The following is a 14,699-nucleotide window of genomic DNA, read 5'->3' as shown; positions in this document are numbered from 1 at the left end:
TACGGTAACCTCACAAGGCTGCTGGGGTGAGATAGAATGTGAGCTCCTTGGAGGAAGGGTTAGCAAAAGCAAAAGCGAAAAGTAAATAAACAGACACCTCTGTGACCCTTGGTCTCTAATAGTTAACTGCTATCTTTTCTTCCTCCACAAGGAAGTGGGAATAGAACTCAAGAAGCTTGGGTTGGGCAGTGTAGAGAAGGACAAGGAGGCGAGGCCACTGTCTAGTTGCAGTAGTGATCCCATGTTGCTCTCATTTATTTCAGTAGTGCTGGTGTCGGGAATCTTTGGGCTGCCAGATGTTGCTGAACTTCAGTCCCCATCATCACTGGTCGCTGCACATACTGGGGCCGATGGGAGCTGTACTTCAGCAGCACCGAGCAGGCCAAAGGTTCCCCCACATTGGCAGTTAAGTATTGTTCCTGAGAACTTCCCCCATGGATTGAACCAGTTCACAAACACACACAGAGAGAGGTATGGAGTGCTCCCCAAAATGAATTTAAAAACTCTCAACTTCTACTAAATGGTTGGCTCTGCCTTGCATGTGTGAATGGGTGGCACTGTGGGTTAAACCACAGAGCCTAGGAGTTGCTGATCAGAAGGTTGGCGGTTCGAATCCCGTTGCTCGGTCCCTGCTCCTGCCAACCTAGCACATCGAAAGCACGTCAAAGTGCAAGTAGATAAATAGGTACCACACTGGCGGGAAGGTAAACGGCGTTTCCGTGCGCTGCTCTGGTTTCGCCAGAAGCGGCTTAGTCATGCTGGCCACATGACCCGGAAGCTGAATGCTGGCTCCCTCGGCCAATAAAGCGGGATGAGCGCCGCAACCCCAGAGTCGGCCACGACTGGACCTAATGGTCAGGGGTCCCTTTACCTTTACCTTAATTATCATTATCTTTTTTACACAGATGGAACTTTCACACTGCAGCACACCTGTCCCTGGAACACCCTGGCTTCCTGCAGGTCTGAACCTTAGGTGACGTCAGGAATGCCAACTTGAATAAAATATGGGGGGGGGGCAGATAAGCCCCACCCCACCTAATCAATCATAGGACACGCAAGGGCATAGCCAGGGGAGAAGGGGGGCAGTTGCCCCCATAAATCAATAAAAATACTTAACCGAGGTTCTGCCCCCCCCCCCATAAAGCCTGCCCTCCCAACATAAATCCTGGCTCGGGCAGGCACACTCCATTTGAATGGCAATGACCATCAACTGGGGGGCCTGGCTCCCCTCAAATATTTTATGGGGGGTGCTAAGGGACTTTGGCCCCTCGGAGTTGCCTCCTTTGGGTGAGGAGGACGAGCCTCGCTCAGGGATGTGAGCCGGCAGCAAAGGGAAGCGAGGAAAAGCTCGCGCTCCAGACTGGCGCGCCCTTTCCTCCTGCAAGGGCGGCTCCGACCAGGCGTGCACTGACGTGCCGAGGGGCGGCGCTGCTGTTGCCGCCGCCGCCGCCGCCGCCACGGGCACCTCCTCCAGTTTCCTCCCCTCAGTCCCGGTTCGGGAATCCGCCGGCGCCGCCTTGCTGGGAGCGGCCGCCCAGGAGAAAGGATGCTCCTCCGGGCGCGGCGGCGGAGGAAGAGGCGCGGCGGACGGGACATCCCTGCGGCCGGCAGCCTTGCCTAGCGCAAGACGCGCGCAGCCTCCTCCATGGCGAAGCCCCGCGCTACGTTGCAGCGGCGAGGCCCGGCTTGCGGCGGGGAGCCCGGCGGCGGCGGGGGCGGCGGCGGCGCCCGGGCCCATCTTTCCTCTCGCCTCGGTGCGCCCTAAGGACTGCGGCGGCGGCGCTATGGCCGAGACGGAGCGGCCGGAGGAAGCGGCCCGGCTGTGGCGAGACGCCGCCCTGCGCGCCGGCAAGCTGCGGAGCGACCTCGGGCAGCTGGAGCTGGGCTCCCGGGAGGAGAGCGGCCCGCAGGCAGAGCCGGAGCCCAAGTCCGCGCTGCAGGAGCAGGAGCAGCAGCCGCCGTCGCCGCTGGAGACGCTGAACCTGAGCGGGCGCGGCCTGGAGGAGCTGCCCGAGGGCTTGTGCGCCGCCGTGGGCAGCAGCCTGAGCGTGCTCTCGATGCGCAGGAACCGGCTGGCGAGGCTGCCCTCGGCCGCCGCCCTGGGGCACCTGGCCCGCCTGGCCGAGCTCGACCTGAGCCACAACCGCCTGCGCTCCCTGCGCGACGACGGCCCGGCGCTGGCGCTGCTGCGCGGGCTGCGCAAGCTCAGCCTCAGCCACAACCAGCTGGGCGCCGGCGGCGACGGAGCGCTGCCCGAGGCCTTGGGCGAGCTGCGGCAGCTGGAGGAGCTGGACTTGAGCTTCAACCGCCTCAGCCGCCTGCCCGGCGAGGCCCTGGCCCGCCTGCAGCAGCTGCGCGCCCTCGACGTGGACCACAACCAGCTTCCCGCCTTCCCTCCGGCGCTGCTGGCGCTGGGCTCCCTGGAGGAGCTGGACTGCTCCGGCAACCGGCACCTGCGGGCCCTGCCCGAGGGCATCGCCGCCCTGCGGCGCCTGAAGATCTTGTGGCTCAGCGGCACAGGCTTGGCTGCCCTGCCCGAAGGCTTCTGCCAGCTAGGGGCCCTGGAGAGCCTCATGCTGGACGGGAACCACTTGAGAGGCCTGCCCGCCGGGTTTGGCGGCCTCCAGCGCCTCAAGATGCTGAACCTCTCCTCCAACCTGCTGGCCGACTTCCCCGCAGCTGTGCTGGCCTTGCCTGGCTTGGAAGAGCTGTACCTGAGCCGCAACCAACTGACCCTGCTGCCCGCTGGGCTGTGCCAGTTGGGCCAGCTGCGGACCCTGTGGCTGGACAACAACCGCATCCGCTACCTGCCCGACTCCATCGTCCAGCTGCATCACCTGGAGGAGCTGGTCCTGCAGGGCAACCAGATCGCCATCCTGCCCGAGGGCTTTGGCCAACTCAACCGCATCAGCCTCTGGAAGATCAAAGACAACCCTCTGATTCAGCCACCCTACGAGGTCTGCATGAAGGGCATCCCTTACATCGCGGCCTATCAGCAGGAGCTGGCCCACTCCCAGCCTGCCCTCAAGCCCCGGCTCAAGCTGGTCCTGATGGGCCTGAAAAACGCAGGCAAGACGCTGCTGAGGAAGTGCCTCGTGGAGGACGAGGATGAGGGACAAGGGCATGGAGAGCTGTCCTTCGCTGCAGCCTGCAAAGACGCTGGGAGAGCTCGGACCAAGGGGTGCTTCATGCAGACCCTAAGAGACCTGCCCCCTCAGCCTCTTTCCCCCAAAGCACAGCCACACCGTCGCCCCATTGTCGAGCAGCCAGAGGCTTCCACTATGCCAGCCTCAACCCTGAAATGTTCCCATTTGGGATGTATCTCCAGTGAACAGTGGGACATGCTCTTTTACCCTTCCCCGAAAGCTGCTGGGCAGACCCAGGTGGGATGTTTTGCTGCTCAGCGGCAGGACGATGCTCCGCTGGCCCCGTCACCAAAAATAAATGGGGAGGCGCACTTAAGATATTACCCTCCCCTACGGCCCATTAGGCCCCCAGCTCCCTACGCAGCAGGGTTGCCAGGCAGCAGCAAAGGCATAGAGGTGACCGACTGGACTGCCGATGTGGAAAGGGGCCTGACTTTCATTGTGTATGAGCTGGCGGGAGACCCAAGTTATGACGTGATCCAGCCCTTCTTCCTCTCTCCGGGAGCCCTCTATGTGCTGGTGGTGAACCTGAGCACTTATGTGCCGCAGTGTTTTTATCCCTCCGTGGGGCACTTCCTTCACTGGCTGGGGGCAAAGGTGCCCCATGCCGTGGTGTGCATGGTTGGCACCCACGCTGACCTGTGCGCTGAACGGGAGGTGGAAGAGAAGTGCTTAGACATCCACCGCCAGATATCCCGGCAGGAGAAGTGCGACTACGAGGGCCTGCAGAGTCTGGCCCAGCAGGTAGACGAAGCCCTGGGGCAGGATTTCGACCTGCGCTGCTCCAGCCCCCACGTCGCCTTCTATGGGGTGTCGGACAAGAACCTGCGGCGCAAGAAAGCTCAGTTCCAGTATTTGCTCAACCACCGGCCCCAAATCCTTTCCCCGGTGCTGCCTATCAGCTGCTGGGATTGCTGCCAGGTACGCCGCTTGCGAGAGAAGCTCCTTTCGGTAGCCGAGCATAGAGACATCTTTCCCAATTTGCACCGGGTGCTGCCAAGGTCCTGGCAGGTGCTGGAGGAGCTGCACTTCCAACCGCAGGCTCAGCAGCTGTGGCTCAGCTGGTGGGACTCGGCTCGGCTGGGCCTGCAGGCAGGGCTGACAGAGGACCGTCTCCAGAGCGCTCTTTCCTACTTGCATGAAAGCGGCAAGCTGCTCTACTTTGAGGAGCACCTCACCCTTCGGGAATACGTTTTCCACAACTTGCCCAGGCTCATTGACATCCTCAACGTCTTCTGCCAACGGGATGCCACGGTCTTGCTCCAGAAACTGCTTGGCAATGTCCACGTGGACGAGCTGAAGGCCACGCAGCTCCACCACTATGTGGAAGGCTTTTTGCTCCACGGGCTTCTCCCCGCCCATGTCATTCGCCTGCTCCTCAAACCCCACATCCAGAGCAGAGAGGACCTGCAGCTGATCCTGGAGCTGTTGGAGAAGATGGGTCTCTGCTACTGTGTCAACAAGCCCAAGTCCAAGCCCTTGAACGGGGCGACGGCATGGTACAAGTTCCCTTGCTATGTGAAGAACGAGATGCCCCACGCAGAGGCGTGGATCAATGGCTCCAACCTGGGTGGGCAGTCCTTTGTCGCTGAACAGCTGCAGATTGAGTACAGCTTCCCCTTCATCTTCCCCCCGGGGCTCTTCGCCCGCTACAGCGTCCAGATCAACAGCCACGTGGTTCAGCGGTCTGATGGGAAATACCAGATCTATGCCTACAGGGGGAAGGTACCTGTCGTAGTAAGTTACAGACCTGCCAAAGGCACCCAGCAGCCAGATACTTTGTCTATCGCTAGTCATGCATCCTTACCAAATATATGGACAGCCTGGCAAGCCATAACCCCACTAGTGGAAGAACTGAATGTCTTGCTTCAAGAATGGCCAGGCCTGTACTATACTGTGCATGTCCTCTGTTCCAAGTGCCTTAAAAGAGGGTCGCCCCACCCGCATACTTTCCCAGGTAAGAATATTTTAATGCTCAAGTGTTTCTTTTGTGTGTGTGTGTGTGTGCGCGTGCGCTACTGGGTTAATATCGAGTGTGCGCATGTAATTGCTTTGTAAGCGGGTGGATAGATAGATGCAAGCTGTCTTTCCGCAGCTGCTTGCCGCGTTGCAAGATGATGCAGGTAATCTCACCTGGAAACCTGACTACCGCCAGGTGAGAGAGGTTACCCTAGGATAAGTTTGCTTACCTATTTGTGCTCTGTGTTCCATCCTGCCAAGCGGCGAGGAATCTTTGCACTTCTCTGTTCCCCCCAGATTTCTGGCCAGGGTTTAAAATTTCAATTTCTCCCTCGTCACTTGGCAGAATATAGGATTCACCTGCGCTTTGACGTAGGCGGTGAAATTCTTACTATGGTGGTGCAAATAAGTCCATACAGAATACACCCCCACCCACCCCAGCGAACTCTGTTGCCGTGAAGCATATTAGTCATCCGTATTTTCCAGTCAAGTGATAAGTTGGTGTTTTGTGAACATCAGGTACAGATACGTGGTTAAAATGGCTGTCTGCATCTTGTCCGAATAACAGTGATACCTGGCGTATTTTTATAGCCTCACTTTATAGCCTCACCCTTGTCACAATTATGTCGCTTGGTCAAAGGATCATCTTTTCCCACCCATTGCTGTGTTTAGCAGGCAGTATTGTGAAAAAATCCTGCCTCCCTTTGTGCGGCTTTTGCATATGCTGATGTACAAAACAGCCAAAGGAACTGATTTACTTCTGCTGGCTCCGGTACATGTTTTCACAGAGAGTTCATGTTTGTTGCTTCATTAGATTCCGTATTCTGTTCTTCCTTCAGTCAGGTTGGCAACTTCCTATGTGTGCAGCATGTGTGTACTCACATATGTTGAGGCTCTGAATCTTAACAAGCCTCCAAAAGCAACCATATATTGCGGCCAGCCAAGTGTTTGGTATTCTCCCAGCCCGCCCACCACTCCCGCCCCTGCCTGCGACTAAATGCTGAGGATTGAAAAAAGCGGGGGGGGGGGAGCTTGGGAAAGCCACAATAGATGGTTGGTGGGCCTGTGCATTGTGCAGACCTGATGAATCATAGAATCATAGAGTTGGAAGAGACCACAAGGGCCATCGAGTCCAACCCCCTGCCAAGCAGGAAACACCATCAGAGCACTCCTGACATATGGTTGTCAAGCCTCTGCTTAAAGACCTCCAAAGAAGGAGACTCCACCACACTCCTTGGCAGCAAATTCCACTGTCGAACAGCTCTTACTGTCAGGAAGTTCTTCCTAATGTTTAGGTGGAATCTTCTTTCTTGTAGTTTGGATCCATTGCTCCGTGTCCGCTTCTCTGGAGCAGCAGAAAACAACCTTTCTCCCTCCTCTATGTGACATCCTTTTATATATTTGAACATGGCTATCATATCACCCCTTAACCTCCTCTTCTCCAGGCTAAACATGCCCAGCTCCCTTAGCCGTTCCTCATAAGGCATCGTTTCCAGGCCTTTGACCATTTTGGTTGCCCTCCTCTGGACACGTTCCAGTTTGTCAGTGTCCTTCTTGAACTGTGGTGCCCAGAACTGGACACAGTACTCCAGGTGAGGTCTGACCAGAGCAGAGTAATATGAATAGTATGTGAATGTATTCTTAATACTTTGGAATACTTGCAAAGTAAATTGATTTAGGGAATGTGTTTCAATCACTGGCTTTTAAGATAAAAAACCCCCAAATAATATCTGATGTTAGAATTTTCATCAAAATTGCCTGTAAGGGGGGGGGGGGATGTTAGGTGGAGGTGATTGCTTTTTTGGTTTCTTAATGTTGACAGTGGCCAACAAGAAGGATTACTGCATATGGCATGTACCATATTTTTTGCTCTATAAGATGCACCAGACCACAAGACGCACCTAGTTTTTGGAGGAGGAAAACAAGAAAAAAAAAATTCTGAATCTCAGAAGCCAGAACAGCAAGAGGGATCGCTGCGCATTGAAAGCAGCGATCCCTCTTGCTGTTCTGGCTTCTGGGATAGCTGCACAGCCTGCGTTCGCTCCATAAGACGCACACACATTTCCCCTTACTTTTTAGGAGAGAAAAAGTGAGTCTTATAGAGCAAAAAATATGGTATATTCATCCCCCTTTCCCCTCAAGTCTGGTAGGTTTCTGTGTTGTTTCAATACAAATGTTGACCAGAGGTGATATCGGGGGTGCCCTCTATGGGAAGCTGTGCCTCTCTCAAACCCCATCAGTTGTCTTAAAGATAATGGGCCGGATCTAGCTATGTAGGTGTGCTCATGGCAGCCAGGGCAACACATTCTGCTTGCGCAGGGCGGTCCAACTTTTCATACCAAGTGGGCCGCAAGAGTATGGAACCAACGGGCTACACTTTGCCATGTCATGCTCCCCCCAACAAGGCCAAAATTTGACAGCTTCCCAAAGCCCAGCATATCACTTACCCGGATTTGGAAAGGTGGTACAAAGGGCATCAAATCTTGCCAAGGGCTGCCAAAAAGGCCTCGAAGGTTAAGTGTTGGATCACCTTGCCGTAGTGAAACGGGGCTCCCTCCAGCCCCTGGGTGCCATCCCAGATCGGCTCTGGGGTGTCTGGAGAACTCCTAGAACAGCATGGAGGACAGAGAGGGGAGACTGGTCTGTTGGGCAAGCTGAAATGTTTGCACTGGTAGAGCCATCTTGTTGTTGTTGCTGTTGTTGTTTAGTCGTTTAGTCGTGTCCGACTCTTTGTGACCCCATGGACCAGAGCACGCCAGGCACTTCTGTCTTCCACTGCCTCCCGCAGTTTGGTCAAACTCATGCTGGTAGCTTCGAGAACACTATCTAACCATCTTGTCCTCTGTCGTCCCCTTCTCCTTGTGCCCTCCATCTTTCCCAGCATCAGGGTCTTTTCCAGGGAGTCTTCTCTTCTCATGAGGTGGCCAAAGTATTGGAGCCTCAGCTTCACGATCTGTCCTTCCAGTGAGCACTCAGGGCTGATTTCCTTAAGAATGGATACGTTCGATCTTCTTGCAGTCCATGGGACTCTCAAGAGTCTCCTCCAGCTCCATAATTCAAAAGCATCAATACTTCGGCGATCAGCTTTCTTTATAGTCCAGCTCTCACTTCCATACATCACTACTGGGAAAACCATAGCTTTTACTATACGGACAACAACATGGAATTCCTCCCACGCTATTGTGCAGCCATACACCTGAAAACTGTTCAGGTTTAGTCTCCTTTTAACTGTGTCCTAGCTTGCTTTATCCCCATAGAATTCAAAGGGAGCCACTGATAAGTCACTCAGGCCCTCTTTGGATAAACTTGTCCGGGGTTCTTTTCCCCCGCTATGACACTAGCCAGTGATGTGGAGCAGAAAATAACCCCAGCAGACTTCCATGGAAAAATGTCTATTTCATAAGTCAATTAGCAGCAGTGAATGGATGTCAGCTGATAATAGAATATTTGAAAATACAATATGTGAAACTTGACGGTTTCAGAGTTTTCAGTTTTGTTTACTAAATGCAGGAAAAATAAACAATAAGAAAAATAACAAATTAGTAGCAATGAATGGATGTCAAATGAAAACACAACATTTGAAAATACAGTATTTGAAACTTGACAGTTTCTTAGTTTTCAGTTTTGTTTCCTAAATGCAGGAAAAATAAACATGAACACACTATCTAGGGACATCTGAATTTTTTGGGGTGAAAACTGAAAATTTTATAGTGCACGTTGCCCTAGGAAAAGTCTCCCAATTCAAGCTTTTTTCCGGAAAGTTTGCATCACTGCAAATGACCTTTATGCAGAGAGGCAATTAAGGAAAAAAACGATGCACTGGTTTGCTGGAATGATTTCTTCCTTAATTATGAAAGCTACTTCCACTGTTGTGGTCCCCTCTGAGCCCCAGCAAAGAGTGATTCTGAGTCACTCACTGCAAGAGAGAGTTGCAAAATGACTGCCTCGCTCTCCTCCCCTAGTCTAGGTTTCAATTGTGGGAGCAGGCGAGGGGACAGCCAACACAAAGAGATTGTGGTTGTGGTGGTGACTCACAGCTTCTCTTCAGTGTGATAGCTGGAGACTTTCTGATGATGGTTTGTTTTGAATTCATTACTTGTGTGTAACCAGTTGATACTTTCCTGCTTTAGTAATGCAGACTTGAGTCAGAACGCCGGAAGAGTATTTTTGGCAGGAGGAGCGTATGTTGGCATAAAATCAAGTCAAACTTCTGACCTTAATAAGCAATGTGTTTATGGGACTTTTCTTTCAACAAAGTACTTGGGAATGTACTTCATAAAGATGGAGGGAGGGGGGATGAGTTAATTTCACTCTTATTCAAATGTGTGTTTTGGCTCGTTTGCGTTTTTCTTAGACTGTGGTTAGTTTTTGACCTGGCTTGCTGCTGCTGCTTCTACATACCTGGAAGTAAGCGCCAGTAGAAGTCATTTCAGAGGACGCAGTGGTCAGATTCATGACATAAAGCTTGCTCTTTCCTGCATCTGTTAATGCACTAGGCCCTTGTTGATTTGCAGGGTGAAGCTCTTAGGTTAGAGTTTCTGCTGTCAACATAACAGGGTCTGATCAGGGACTTGCTGATCAGAAGGTCGGCGGTTCGAATCCCCGCGACGGGGTGAGCTCCCGTTGCTCAGTCCCTGCTCCTGCCAACCTAGCAGTTCGAAAGCACGTCAGAGTGCAAGTAGATAAATAGGTACCGCTCCGGCGGGAAGGTAAACGGCGTTTCCGTGCGCTGCTCTGGTTCGCCAGAAGTGGCTTAGTCATGCTGGCCACATGACCCGGAAGCTGTACACTGGCTCCCTCGGCCAATAAAGCGAGATGAGCGCCGCAACCCCAGAGATGGTCACGACTGGACCTAATGGTCAGGGGTCCCTTTACCTTTACCTTTAATCAGTGTACTGGGTGCTTTAGAGAGCAATACAGTGGTACCTCTGGTTGTGAACAGGATCCGTTCCAGAGGCCCATTCGCAACATGAAAAGAACGCAACCTGAAGCATCATATCTGCACAGGTGCGCGGCACGATTTGGTGCTTGTGCGCCTGCGCAAAACGCGATTTAGCAATTCTGCGCAAGCAGTGAAACCCGGAAGTAACCTTTTCTGGTACTTCCGGGTTGCCGCAGGACGCAACCTGAAAGAACGTAACATGAAGCAAACTTAACATGAGGTATAACTGTAATGACAGTTCTTTGCCCTCAGGGTGGTCACAATCTGAGTACAGTGGTACCTCGGGTTACAGACGCTTCAGGTAACATACGCTTCAGGTTACAGACTCCGCTAACCCAGAAATAGTGCCGCGGGTTAAGAACTTTGCTTCAGGATGAGAACAGAAATTGTTCTCCGGCAGCGCGGCGGCAGCAGGAGGCCACATTAGCTAAAGTGGTGCTTCAGGTTAAGAACGGACCTCCGGAACGAATTAAGTATTTAACCCAAGGTACCACTGTATTGACTGTGACAGAGACATCAATGATAAACAAGGGGCAATAACTGAGAAAACACAGTTAAGAATCCCTTCAGCCCAATGCTATGTTCCTGCCATTCTTAAATTTATAGTATCTTGTTAACCAAGCCAATCATCCCATAAAGAAAATGAGCATCTGTTTGTGAGCAAAGTTCATTATCCCTCTCTAAAGTGCTTTTTCGAAATGGGCGCCCCCTCCGATTTGGCTTTCTGTTGATAGATACAAAAATTGCATCTAGGCACTAATAATTCTGCAGATAACTGCTAAACAAGATTTTAGTTTTAAGTATATGCGAACTACTGAAAATGTGAACCACACTGCAATCATTCAAGGACAAGATGAGCGCTCTGAGCCCAGAGGATACTGATTAAAGGCTCTGCTATTTTCAGGTCACCTTCATCATTGGATTAAAAACATACAGATGAAGCCATCTTATGCCAACTCAAACCACTGGACATCTAGCTCAGTGCTGTCGACATAGACTGGGAACAACTTCCCTGGGTTTCAGGCAGGAAACATTTCCTACCTTACCTGGAAATGCTGGAGTTTGAATCCTAGGGCTTTTAAAATGCAAAGTGCATGTTCTGCCAGTGAGCTAAAGCCCTTCCTCTAGGGTTACAGATTGCAGGGTCAGAGGAACTCCTTCCTGGGAAGAGACTGGTGAAGTTCATATATGTTTGGTCCAGGCCTAAATAGTTCAGCTGGTGAGACACCCTTTGTTTCATTCTGAATTTCTCACCCTGTTTGGAAATGTGTTCCTCTTTCCTTCTCAAAAGAAGGAAGAAAAAATACGATTCAGAGCATAACTACATACAGTCATACCTCGGGTTGAAGTTGCTTCAGATTGAGCATTTTCGGGTTGCGCTCTGCGGCGATCCAGAAGTAACAGAATGCGTTACTTCCGGGTTTCGCCACTCGCACATGCGCAGACGCTCAAAATGACGTCATGCGCAGAAGTGGCGAATTGTGACGTGCAGACACGGGTTGCGTTTGCTTCAGGATGTGAACGGGGCTCCAGAACGGATTTACGGGGCTCCATTACTGTACTTGCAGTTGGTTGTAGTGAAGCCCAACAGTTAGTGCCAACCGTGGTTTACAAATCCACTTAAAGTCATGGTTTCTGTTTCAGGTTTATGGTAGAACCATAGTTTATATTAAGGGTTGTGCTTGGATTGGTGACTTTAAACCTAGGTTAAGTCTGACAAGGAAAAGAGGCAAGGGAAATCACTTGGAGAGGAGCCTTGCATTTTCAAAGCTGGTGCTGCATTTAAAAACTGTTTTCTGGAGAGCCATTATTACGTGGCATTGGAGTGTTGCAGCATAGAAAACCCTAGAGCAGGGAGTGGCTAACAGTGCTAGAAACTCAGATATAAAAGTTAGGCACCAAATGGCTCGTTAAACCAGGGTTACAGCCGCCAAAACGGAATGCCTGGTTGCCAGTTTGGGGCCAGACAGCTCAAAAGACACATTTTTCAATATGCGTTATTGGTTCCTAACATTTACTCTGTGCAGATAAAATATACCGTATTTTTTGCCCTATAAGACTCACTTTTTCCCTCCTAAAAAGTATGGGGAAATATGTGTGCGTCTTATGGAGCGAATGCAGTCTGCGCAGCTATCACAGAAGCCAGAACAGCAAGAGGGATTGCTGCTTTCACTGCGCAGCGATCCCTCTTGCTGTTCTGGCTTCTGAGATTCAGAATATTTTTTTTCTTGTTTTCCTCCTGCAAAAACTAGATGCGTCTTGTGGTCTGGTGCGTCTTATAGAGCGGAAAATACGGTAATTTTACAGGATGCATTGCTAGTATGTGAAAACAGTCAAGATCCAGGGATCCCCAGGCATGCACCTCCAGATGGTGACGTCATGTGCCATCCTGGTGAATGGGCATCTTCGCTTGGTCACAAGCGGCCAATAGCCAGCTGCAAAATGAATTTTGAACACTGGTGGCCCTCTAGTGTTGTTGAACTCTATTTCCCACTATCCTTGATGTGTTAGCCATACTGGTTGGGGTTTATGGGAGCTGGAGTCCAACAGCCACAGGAGAGCCACAGGTTAGTTAGCACTGCCCTACGGGAACAGTGTTACATTATAGGGTCACTGTGGGGAAAGCATATTCGCCAACTGGAATATTTGCCAATGGGACCAGGGGCAGGGTGTGTGTGTGGGTTTTAGGAAATGGTCAGAAAAATTATTTTGAGCACCCTGATTAAGAATGATCTTCTATGTTAAAAAGACCACCTAACTTAGCGTTTATTTAAGGCCTGAGCTTTTTATGTTGAACTTGGGGTTCTGGTTTTAGGTATGCCTTGTGAATTTAAGAACACCAGACAGCATGATGTGACAATAAAGGAGCATGCAGAAGATTACCGATGAGATAAACACATTTCAGAGACTCTCTTGGATACCCCATTGAGGATTTGCATTGCTGTCTTTTTACAATTGTCTCATTGTGCGTCTGAATATATTCTAGACTAAAGAATCTAATGCATGCTGTCTGAGTCACTAAATGATGCAAAGAGTGCGGCTTCCAGGATCTCCCCAGTCAGCCGGATTATGGGAAGAGTAGTGGGTTAAGGAGTTAACTGATTGGTTAAGTGGTTTTTGAGAAAGTTCTGTAAAGTGTGGAATGGTTATTATGGTCCTAATCCCATTTAGTGACTAAAAGGGTAGGATTTAGGGTTTATGTTTCTTCCAGATTAATTAATTTGTGCTAAAGTCATGGAATCTTGTGAACACCCCTCTTGAAATATGCAGATCGTTTTCTAGTGTATGCTTATGTGGTTTGGCTCTGTTGAGACGCTAATAAAATTTTCTGTAAACAATTCCCTGAATTTGTGTTGCTGTCCTATTCATGCTTATTTGGTGATAAATCCTTCTGAAATCAGTGAAGTTATTTCTTGAGTAAACGTGAATGAGATCTGATTGTTAGAAAACTAGCTCATAAGGGAGAAAGGTTCTAGCCTAGCCTTCAACCTGAATTGTTTTTCTACATGCAAAAAAAGGTTCCTGGGCAGGTATCAAAACAACACGCAGAGGTATCAAACATGCAGGTTTGAGGTGCAAAGTTACAGGATTGTTGAGAGATAGAGACATTATTGTCAACAGTTGTGATCGTTTCTGAATTAGAGCATTGTGCTCACAATTTGTTCAGATACAACAGCAATGGAGGGGTGGGGAAACAGCAATGGCCTTTATGAAGCTTCTTTGTTTTTTAAATTTATGAGGAACTGCATCTTTAGGAGAAGCTACGTCTGTTTTCTCCCAAATGAAAGCAATCAATGAAGTTGTTCATACTATATAGCTCATCTCCATCTTCAGAACTCAAGAATCCAGCCATTGCATCAGAGAGCTGACTATGAAATACAAGAAACATATTCTTCGAAAGTGTTTTGCTGCCTCTCATGGAAGAGGCAGAAGAACTAAACCTCTCCAAAGAGCCTCCATAATAGGCAAATACCACTATGAGTGAAAGGAGAAGAGGTCCAGTGGTACGAAGTGCCATGCAGATGGATGCTGAGGACTAAAAATATCTAGGAGAATGCTGGTCCTGTAATGTTAAAGATGCTGCTTTGAGGCCTAAAGCTGACACTGAACTATACTGATAACAAAATCTCTTAGTTTTCAAGAGTCTAATCTACATTCCAAATATCACATGGTACAGGCCTCTCAGAAAAAGGTACCGTATTTTTTGCTCTGTAAGATGCACCCAACCATAAGACACACCTAGTTTTAGAGGAGGAGAACAAGAAAAAATATATTCTCTACCTCTCTGCGCAGCGCCCCTTCAGTGAAGCGGCGGGAGAAACTGAGCCCCTTCCATTTCTCCTCCCGCTTCACTGAAGGGGCGCTGCACAGAGAGGGAACGCTGCACAGTGCCTCTCCAGCGAAGCGAAGCCAGAAGTGCAAGAGGGATCAGTACTCACCAATCCCTCTTGCTCTCCTGGCTTCAGTGAAAGTTGCACAGCCTGCATTTGCTCCATAAGACGCACACACATTTCCCCTTACTTTTTAGGAGGGGAAAAGTGCGTCTTATAGAGCGAAAAATACGGTATGTCAAAATAATTGATCCTACACAAACTACAGTGTCACGAAGAAGACTAGATTAAAAGGTATTATAGCTTTTAAAAATGTTAAAT

The 14,699-nt window shown here is 50.3% G+C and overlaps 1 protein-coding gene across 1 annotated transcript in view; it reads left to right on the top strand.

The window, feature by feature from the left end:
• The first annotated feature begins 1,472 nt into the window (after positions 1-1,472).
• The window catches only part of MFHAS1 (multifunctional ROCO family signaling regulator 1), a 53,181-nt gene continuing 39,954 nt past the window's right edge, over positions 1,473-14,699 (top strand). The window contains exon 1 of the mRNA XM_080986698.1: positions 1,473-5,103. Within this exon, the coding sequence (XP_080842824.1) occupies positions 1,785-5,103 (3,319 nt within the window). The 5' untranslated portion in view covers positions 1,473-1,784. The remainder of the gene's footprint in view (positions 5,104-14,699) is intronic.

Source organism: Podarcis pityusensis, assembly GCF_964106645.2.
Source record: "Podarcis pityusensis genome assembly, chromosome: 17".
NCBI classification, from domain to species: Eukaryota; Metazoa; Chordata; class Lepidosauria; order Squamata; family Lacertidae; genus Podarcis; species Podarcis pityusensis.
The sequence above is the reverse complement of the archived record's forward strand: the minus strand, read 5'-3'. Positions and strand labels throughout refer to the sequence as shown.